Source organism: Python bivittatus, unplaced genomic scaffold (assembly GCF_059951505.1).
Source record: "Python bivittatus isolate LINGU-HERP-01145 unplaced genomic scaffold, Pbiv_v1 ctg000350_np1212, whole genome shotgun sequence".
Classification (NCBI taxonomy): Eukaryota; Metazoa; Chordata; class Lepidosauria; order Squamata; family Pythonidae; genus Python; species Python bivittatus.
In genome coordinates this window covers 36,193,317-36,203,122 of record NW_028277074.1, presented here as the reverse complement: position 1 = coordinate 36,203,122, position 9,806 = coordinate 36,193,317, and the positions used below count along the sequence as shown (strand labels likewise).

Below are 9,806 nucleotides of genomic sequence, written 5' to 3'. Positions count from 1 at the left end.
ATTGGTAACCTGCTTAATCCTGAAGGAGCTGAAGCCAGCTTCTGCCCATCTGCCTGCCTCTCTAGCAGTTCTCCAATGTGGCATGCAGTCATGTGACTAGCTGCTTCCTCTACATGACATCATTGCCTTTGCAGACATACCAGCGAAGAAAGGATCTTTAGAGCAGAACTAAATGATGTTGCATTGCGGGTAAGAGAAGACCACGCTCGGTTCCATTATTTTTTAGGCTTTGCATGACTATTATTCTGAAATCAACCATTGTCAAGGAGGGCTTTAAAAAAAATTCCTAGAGCTAATTATTATAGGCTTCTACAAATAAGGCAGCAGGTGCAAAGGCTGTTTGCTGGGTCTCCAAATGTTCTGATGGGAGGTTCAAAAGCAATACTGTCAAATGGGGCCTTAAAGCTGACAAAGACAAACAGCTGTCAGTGCACATTCTCTGACCTTTTTATCATGCAGGAAGCTATATTCTCATTCCATCCATTATTATGTGAGGATGCATGAATTGGCTCTTTGCAACATACCAGGGTATCAGAGAATATTGTTTTTAAGGGAAATACAGCTCCAAATTTCTGGCATAATTCATGTGGAAATTCAGTTTCATTTGCTTCTGAGGAGCTGATTGTGTGCCCGTAACTGCAAAAAATCTTCCTCACCTGAATGGCTTGCTGCTCCTTTTGCCTAAGGAAATGCTAAATTGCCTTTTTTTATGGTTTCTTCCTTGTAGTAATTAAGGAAATCAAGAATCGTATTTCAGGATAGTTTATGTGAAAGGATATAAGTCTTAAGGTATTTGGGGGATATTTTTATAATGTGTTGAAGAATGAGATAATACACAACCTGGACTGAATAAAAACAACTGTAAGAAAGTAATGAGAGTTCTCAATTTCTGTACCATTTAAAAGGTCATGGTGTGTCTGCATAAAAAAAAAAATTACTTGCTGTGGTTCAGTCAAAAAGGCAGGCAGTCCTCTAATAATTTTGCCTATTTTGTAGAAAAAAAATGTTCAGATGTAGGGGTCTGAGCACTGAATTTTTTTTTACTACAAGCAAAAATGACTGTGCTTTATTCCCTTTCCAAAAAACCTACGGTTTAAGGTTTCAAGCAGAGTGAAACTTAAACAAGTCATTTAAAAACCTTAAATCACAGGCTTAAAAAATAATTTTCATTTTTTGTTACTGAAAAAAGTTTTATTATGTGTCTAATGTTGGACAGCTGAAGCAGACCCTTCTGCCCCTCCTGCCAAATTCCCTTCTATTACAAAGATAGTGAGTACAATCCTGAGTAAGCCTAGGCTTGGTCCCAATCATGATACTGCATTGTATAGATACCACTTTCATTCAGTTCTGCCCAAGGAAGGATTACTGTTTTGCATATGCTGTGGTGGCATGGCAAAGAAGATAATTTGGGTCAACTGACAAACAAAAATTGTGTTTATTTTTAAGCACACATCTAAAACATATTTAATATGTCATTTAATAATTTTTTTCTTCAAGGAATACCACAATAACTCAATCTGTAAAATTACACAATTAGTACACAATCATTAATCTATTATATCCACTCAAGAGCAAATATGCTTTAATAAGTCCACAGAGACATTAAATGAACATTAAAACAGCAGGACTAATAAAAATGGCATTCTCTCTATATTGAAAAAAACACTTTGATTTGTTGTGCTTCATACAGTTTAATGAGTTTTCTGAGCTTTCTTTTGGACTGATTTTCTATTTAGTAATTTGCTATTGTAATTTGAGCAAAAATTCAAGAAGAATGGAAAATTTCCATAACTGCAAGGCAGGTGCATTCTTCCATGAGGTAAGTCTCAGGTTTGACTATTAGCTAGATAGATAGGGTATTAGTTAAGGCTGGCAAAAAACACCCTGTTGTCATATAAAATTTTGATAAGCCACTGCCAGTGTGAGTAAGATGTACCACACCATCTGACTTGAGATAGACCAATTTCCTATCTTTCCAAAAAAAACATTGTTTGTAAACTCAGAGGTGCTCGTTAGAGTAGCTGTATAAAACAGGTTCATAATATATCCCCTACGTGATTAACCCTTGTCAGTCACAGTTTTCAAATGAACCTGCCAAGAGGCTATACCTATCATCCCAGTGTGTAGGTGTGTATTCTGCAACTAAATAATTTTCTGGTCCTTATTTACTATCACTGGGGTTAATGAGATTCAATTTCTGGCGTAACTCAGAAGATACTTAGAGTGTTGTATGGGCTCTTCAGTGGATTATGCTAGAAAGTCTGGGTAGGCAGGCTACAAGTGTGTTTAGATCCAAATTTAAGAGTTGGGCTCGACTTTTAAAAGTTTAAAATCCTGAATAGTGATGCAAGTGAGTGCATCAGACACATGTTTTAATCTAATCTTCAGAGATCCTGTAACATTCCAGTTGGCAGGTATTAGAAATAAGGCATTTTCAGTGGTGCCCTATCCCATGGAATTAACTTTCAATATGATGTTTGATACATTATTTATTAGAATGTTTAAAGTGTATGTTACAATTGCTATGGAAAAAGGAACTGGCTATGTTCCAACTTGCATTTTTCCAGCAGGTTTGTTTTAAATCAAGTAATTTGTGAGTTTATGTAATTTATTATGTTGTATGAAAAGCAAGCAAGAAATAGCTAAAACAATTGTTTTTTACAATTAAGAACTATTGTCCCAAAACATCCTAACACTGCCTAAAATAATTTGATAGACAGCCTATGTATTATAAAACTATAGATAATTTGATATGAATTTTCCTAATCTCTTTTAATTGAAGCAGGATTTTCACTAAGCTTTATTAAGAAAAACATTATAAACTATTTCACTCCTACTGTTTGTGAATTATGGGACTGCAAAAATACCAGCTGGAAACATAGAAGAAATTGGATTTTTTTTCAACCTTTGTATTGACATAGAAAGATATGTACTGACTGCATTCAAAGAGTAGAAGAAACCTCCAACAATGTCGAAACAAGAATTATGTACAGTTCAAACTGTGCTGCTTTGATTTAAGAAGGATTTTGAATTAAACAGAGAAAGAGAGAGAAAAAACCTTTAACACCATTAATATTAGGCTGAGTTGCCCATATATTATCTAGCAAAAATACAGAACCCTTGCAAAGGACTTCGGGCTTCATCATGTACTGTCTTTGTGAATCGTGTTTAGTTCTCAGGCTGCCCTAAAATGATTCTTAGGATCCTGTCATGTAAAATTAGCATCCACATAATCTTGCTTTAAAAATGGCAGATGTTGCAAAATGTGAAGTGCCATTTGTGCGCCCATGCTGATCAGTAAGGCCACTGAAATACACATCTTCTCAATGATTCTAGCATGACTTAAAAACAACTTTGGCCTTTTCTTATGTGTCTTTCCTATTGGAAATTCTGAGCCATCACGTAGAATCTTAGAAAATATGAAGCTGCTATATCAGTAAATTCTCTTTCTGATTACATTAGTAAGGGTATATGGTTGTCCCTTCAATTTCTTGTTAAATATGTTAGTAATTCTTAGTAGTTTACCAAGGATTACTCTGGACATTGGTTCTTAAAATAAATTGGCTATTGGGGAAATCTTAGTCTCATTTGTCAAGTTCTTATGGAGCCAATAAACCTGTGTGTGAGGCAGACTTTATGATATTTCAAGCAATTTCTTCTGCTTATGTTTCCTTCTTCTTTCCTGCACTTTGCAGGCGAGTGCTTGATGAGTATGTAAGTATGGTGCAGAAGAAATGCTAATGTCTTAATTCTGAACACATAACCTGCTCTTTGTTTTTCATTTTATAGTTTCTAATATGGTTAATGCAGGAAATATGAATGGTTCTGGAAATCTGATGGATTTTTTGGATGAACCTTTCCCTGATGTTGGCACTTACGAAGACTTTCATACCATTGATTGGTTAAGGGAGAAATCTCGGGATACAGACAGACATAGAAAGGTAAGTGAAAAAGACAAACTCTCCATATAGCCATTTAAAGTGATCAATTTTCAGTTTTATCCCATTAATAGTTATAATTCTGAAATGATTATAGCAATATGGTGGGAAACTGATTTAAGGAACTGGCCACCTCGTAGAACACATATTTCCAGCTTCACTTCTAGATGAGTATGATTGCTCATAATGGTCATTCTCAGAAATGATGGCATTTAGATTTCTTGCTTATAGATTCTTTGTCCTCTAAGTCAAGCAACTGAGCAGTGCAATCTAAAATAAAGCCTTATCAAACATTAGTATAAGAAATGTTTGAGGTGATATTAGAGATGTATTGGTTAAGGACATTAACGTGCATGTTCTTTTCTATGCAGATGATGCTGTTAATAGTTAAGAACATAATCATTTGTAATGATCATTAAATATCTGCATGATGAAACAAGGACTAATGATCTAAAATTAATGTATCAGAACCCAAGGTAGTTGTGTTTGACAGGGAAAATGGAGTGAATAAATGCAAGATATACATACACGTTGAAAGTAGAGGAAATAGGTACATTTGCTCACCTTGACAGAATATTTACCAAAGAGGAGAAAGTGGATGGAAAAACCTTAAGAAATTCTGATAGAAAGATAGGTAGTATGTGGTTTGTTTCAAGGAATTATTATTTGTTGAAAAGCAAAAAAGGCTTTGTATAAGACAGTGTTGTCCAAACTTGGCCACTTTAAGATGAGTGGACTTCAACTCCCAGAATTCCCCAGCCAGCCAATACATCTCTAATATCACCTCAAACATTTCTTATACTAATGTTTGATAAGGCTTTATTTTAGATTGCACTGCTCAGTTGCTTGACTTAGAGGACAAAGAATCTATAAGCAAGAAATCTAAATGCCGTCATTTCTGAGAATGACCATTATGAGCAATCATACTCATCTAGAATTCTGGGAGTTGAAGTCCACTCATCTTAAAGTGGCCAAGTTTGGACAACACTGGTATAAGAGAATGCTTTTGCCTACTTTGTTATATGGAAGTGATAGTTGGGTGTCAACAACAATAGTGTCAGTTGAATGTTGTGGGAATAAGGTTACTTCAGCATGTGTGGTAAACAAGAGATAATAATTTAATAATTTATTAAATTTGTGTGCTACCTGACTCTCAACAACTCTGGGTGGCTCACAACAATCAAACAAAGAAATTACAATAAAACATGAACATTAAGGAAAAAAGATGGCAAGCATGATGAAGTAAGGGGTCTCGCTCTCCCTTGGTGAGTGAATGAAGATCAAGTCATAATATAATTATATGAAAAAGAATACATGGATCCAATGAAAGGAAATACAGAGAAAGTTGTGATTGGATGAAATGATGATATTCTCAAAATCAGAGAGGAGAAAAGTTTAAAGAATAAAAGGCATAGGGACATGGTGGGAACAAGGATAGTTTGCAAGGCTAGAAAAGTATAAACACATGGTATTATTGTAAACTAGTTTTAGCAAAGAAAGCAGTTCCTTTCCTTTTTCTTATCCTATGCCTTTAATTTCTTTAGCTTACTACTTCTCATTCCTTTTATGCACTCTGCAGAACATTGCTTAGGAAAAAAGCATTATAGACTGTATGAATATTTGATATGGGGTATTGCCAGAACATTCATTTGAGGTCAAATGATCACATACACTTTGTATAAAAAGAACCAACAACTGGCTACAGTTCCATTTTTGGAGGAGAAAGTTAAAGAATTACTGTTTGTATATCCCATCTATCTCCTGATTGATCTTTGATGTCTTTTAAATATGAATTTAATAAGTTTCATGCTTACAGAACAGAATTTTTATTACATCACAGTAGACAAAGATTTTGGGGATGCGGTGGCGCAGTGGCTTAATGACGCTGAAGTGGCCGGCCAGAAATGGTCAACACTTCAGCGGTTCGAGCCCAGCTCCGCGCAGCAGAGTGAGCTCCTGCTTCCTCCCCAGCTCCTGCCAACCCAGCAGATCAAAAACTTACGTGAGTAGATAAATGGGGACTCTCACCCCGGTGGGAGGAAAAATGCTGGCGACGCTTGCATGGGAGATGGGAGCAGTTGCCAGTAATGCGGAAGCCGTGCACGGCTGAAAACGGCGCGAAGCAACGGAAACCCTGCCTCCTGCGCTCGCCAGCTGGGCTCTGCTCTAGGAAGGAGGCTCTGGCAAACCACTTCCAAAACACCTTGCCTTAAAACTGCAGGGACTCGTCCAGGCAGTCGCCACAGAATTGGTAACGATTGAGTGCGGATTAAAAAAAAAAAAAAAAGACAAAGATATTGAGAAAAGGGAAAGAACTCCAGTAAATCATTAGCCTTGCGACTTTAAAAATAAATGTAATATTGTCTCCTCTGTGTTTTAAATAGGATTCCAGATTGATTACTCAACAGATTTTTAATTTTATTCTAAACTGTATAGTTATATTTATTAGAAATATAGATTTTATATGGATAATTTTTTCCCCAAAAAGTCAGTCTGCCACACTTACTGCAGGAAAGGATTAATCTTAATTTAACTTTTTCTTTTCAATAAATTGTTACTACAATTAAATCTGGAGAATTGGGAAAGATTCCTTGCCCTGATAGGTTGCTTTAACACTTTGATGGAATATGCTTTGGACATGCTCATATCCTTTGCAAATCGCATCTTCCAGCTCTATTTTATATCTTGCATATTTATGTTAGGTGATTAGGTTATGTTATAGATTTGGATATGTGGTACTATCCTTCATGAAATATAAACATTGCAGATTTTTCAATTGAATGTCAACTTTTTTTTTCCAGATTACAAATAAAAGCAAGGAATCTCTATGGGAATTCATCAAAAGTTTATTGGATGCCTGGTCGGGGTGGGTTGTGATGCTTCTTATAGGACTGCTGGCAGGTAATTTCAAACAAATGTGAACTCATGTTTGCTTATTAAAAGTTGTGCTCTGTGGAGACAGCTGTTTATGCTGGCTATAGAAATGTGATAGCTTCTGTTTCAGCATTTCTATACATAATATTTTTGTTTGGGGATATGTGAAATGGTAGATATATCCGTAGAACCTTGACAGTAGCAGCAAAGGAAATAATAATGTTTTAATTTGAAATAGGGAATAACAATTGTGATATGGAATTTCAAACATTATTTTAGTCCCAAATAGAACTAGTGCTACTCCTACTATTAACAGCAACGATTTCCTGGTTAATTGATAATTTTTTGCAAATCCTTATAAAGGTAAGAGATATTGTAGTAACTAAAAAAATTAACTAAGCAGCTAGTTTAGATTGTGTTGTGGCTTATTATATCCAAACACATTGGCTTCACCATTAAAAGCAGTGGTTAAAGTTCTAAGAAATGATTAGAATTGTGGAACTAAAAAGCAATCACTGCAATTATAAATCGAACACAGCTAATAACTCTGTACATTTTTGGCTTGTTACGAATAAACAACAAATGTTCTTCTAGCGTTAGACTGATTGAAATATGTAACTGGAGTCATGTTCATGAAGCAATATGACTTCTATTCAGGAAGAGCTCTTATAAAGGGATCACTAAAAATGCTGTTTCGGTATTTCTTGCCATCAAATACCGCTTGGTGTCACTGTTGCACTGTTATTTTTTTAAAAAAACCTGCCAACTATGTGGAATGAAAAGAGAAAATATGACGATGATAAACAAAATGGGAGACATAAAAAAGTATATGTATTTATATTACAATATAAACCAATTATAAATATTTCATACTGTCTGTTGATAGTATTTTTTATTGAACCATTGTCTGTTTTTAGGTCTGTGTATTGAAACTAGCAGGCATGCACATTGCTTACTTGTTCATCTGGTGGCCTTATCCTACTGTGAAATCTGGTCAATAATCCCAAATCCAAGTTTGACCTCATCAATTTCACTTGCTCATGGAATGGTCTAGACAAGAATATATTTGCTTGTTTTTTAAACTTATTCTTGTCTAGACTAATAATTGTGTGTGGGTGATGAGGGCACCTGTTATTTAGAAGTTCTTAGAAGTGAGCCAAGAAAAGCAGTTGGTATTTTAAGAGAAACACTACATTGCATAGTAAAGGTTATAGAAAGAGACAAGGGAATAATAATCACCTTTTGTTTGGCCAGATTTCCTTCACCCACTGTTGTGGTTGCTAATATGTGTGATAAATGCTCTTGAAAACTTCCTGAGACAGTCCTCCTAATCTCTTACTTTGGTGACTGTGGGGTGACTCAATATGGAGCTAAGTATGGATCCAACTCATATTCACACCACCCAGAGCCACTTTTATGTGAGATGGGCGGCTATATAAATAGAATCAATCAATCAATCAATCAATCAATCTCAATACTCAAGAGATACTTCTGCAAGACCACATGGAAAATCTGACTTATTTCTCAGGATCTATAGTTTGGGTCCTTCTTTAACATCGGTTTCTCTCCCTGTTAGGCACACTAGCTGGAGTTATAGATTTAGCAGTGGACTGGATGACTGATTTGAAAGAAGGAGTCTGTTTAGCAGCCTTTTGGTATAGTCATGAGCAATGTTGCTGGACATCCAATGAAACTACTTTTGAGGACAGGGACAAATGTCTTCAGTGGCAAAAATGGTCTGAACTTCTAGTTAACCAGTCTGAGGTATGGTTATAATTTTCCTGTAATTTTCTCAGTATTTGTTTAATGTTTTAACATGGCACTGTCATAAAAATGTGTTACACTAACTGAAAAGAGCTGTGTGTGTAATTTCAGAAATGTTTACAGAAGAATGCACAAAAAGCTCTCGTTTGACTACATGTTCAAAAGAAAACAGGGTTTGCAACATTTCTGAAATATGTAGGAAAGATTAGAGAAAATGAGTTGAGAAATATACCAACTTTCGCTTGAAATCCAAATAACTGTATTACATACATATTTATTTTTGTATATGACAGCTTGTTCTTCCTCCAAGAGGTATGGATGTTATTTTCCCTTCCTGTTTATCCTTAAAACCTCCCCAGTGGATTTTAAGAGAAGAAATATAAGCATTAAGCTTCACAGAGGACTAATGCACCCATATTGCTTGGGGCCATCATATCTGGGCTGCAGAAATCTAGACCAGGTTTCCTCAACCTTGGCAACTTTAAGACGGGTGGAGTTCAACTCCCAGAATTCCCCAGTCCATCCGTTTTAAAGTTGCCAAGATTGAGGAACCCTGATCTAGACCATTCCTAGATGGCAGCAAAGAAATACAGTAATTCTCTAGTAATCTTCTGGAGGTTTGCAGCCCAGATGTGGTGGCTTTAATATTGCTTCTTATTTAGGCATTAAACAAGAATTATACCACTGATTTTAATGGTTTTATCATCCATCCATTCATCCATCCATCCATCCATCCATCCATCCATCCATCCATCTATCTATCATCTATCTATCATTAATTTTAAGTCTATTTTTAATTTTATAGTAGTTTGTTTAGATAGTTGCCTCAGTGTTAACTAATGGTGTTTTGTAAGAGGAATACATGTATACCTACATAAATTTACAGGTAATCTTCAACTTATGACCATTTGTTCAGCATCCATTTGAAGTTACAATGGTGCTGAAAAAATTGACTTACAACTCGTCCCCAAAGTTACGGCCAGTACAGCACCCCCGCGGTCACATGATCATGATCTGGGCACTTTACAACCTGTTCACACTTACGACTGGTTGCCAAGCACCCCACGATCACGTGATTCCCTTTGCAACTTTCCCTGCTGGCTTCCACAAGCAAAGTCATTGGGGAAGCTAGCAGGGGAGGTCGCAAATTGCTCAGATAAGTCTCCTCCACCCACCCCAGCCTTTCTTCACTTGCATGTGCCATATCCTCCTTTCTCTTTTGCTCGCTTA

The 9,806-nt window shown here is 36.0% G+C and overlaps 1 protein-coding gene across 2 annotated transcripts in view; it reads left to right on the top strand.

Annotated features, from left to right (window-relative positions):
* Positions 1-9,806, top strand: part of CLCN4 (Cl-/H+ antiporter 4) — a 33,653-nt gene continuing 23,847 nt past the window's right edge. Inside the window, exons 1-4 of one of the 2 annotated variants that reach the window (XM_088144939.1) lie at positions 1-189; positions 3,790-3,941; positions 6,740-6,839; positions 8,389-8,576. In XM_088144939.1, coding sequence (XP_088001065.1) covers positions 3,798-3,941; positions 6,740-6,839; positions 8,389-8,576 — 432 coding nt within the window. In that variant the 5' untranslated portion in view covers positions 1-189; positions 3,790-3,797. The remainder of the gene's footprint in view (positions 190-3,789; positions 3,942-6,739; positions 6,840-8,388; positions 8,577-9,806) is intronic. The other variant, XM_007434756.4, reaches the window with a different exon arrangement.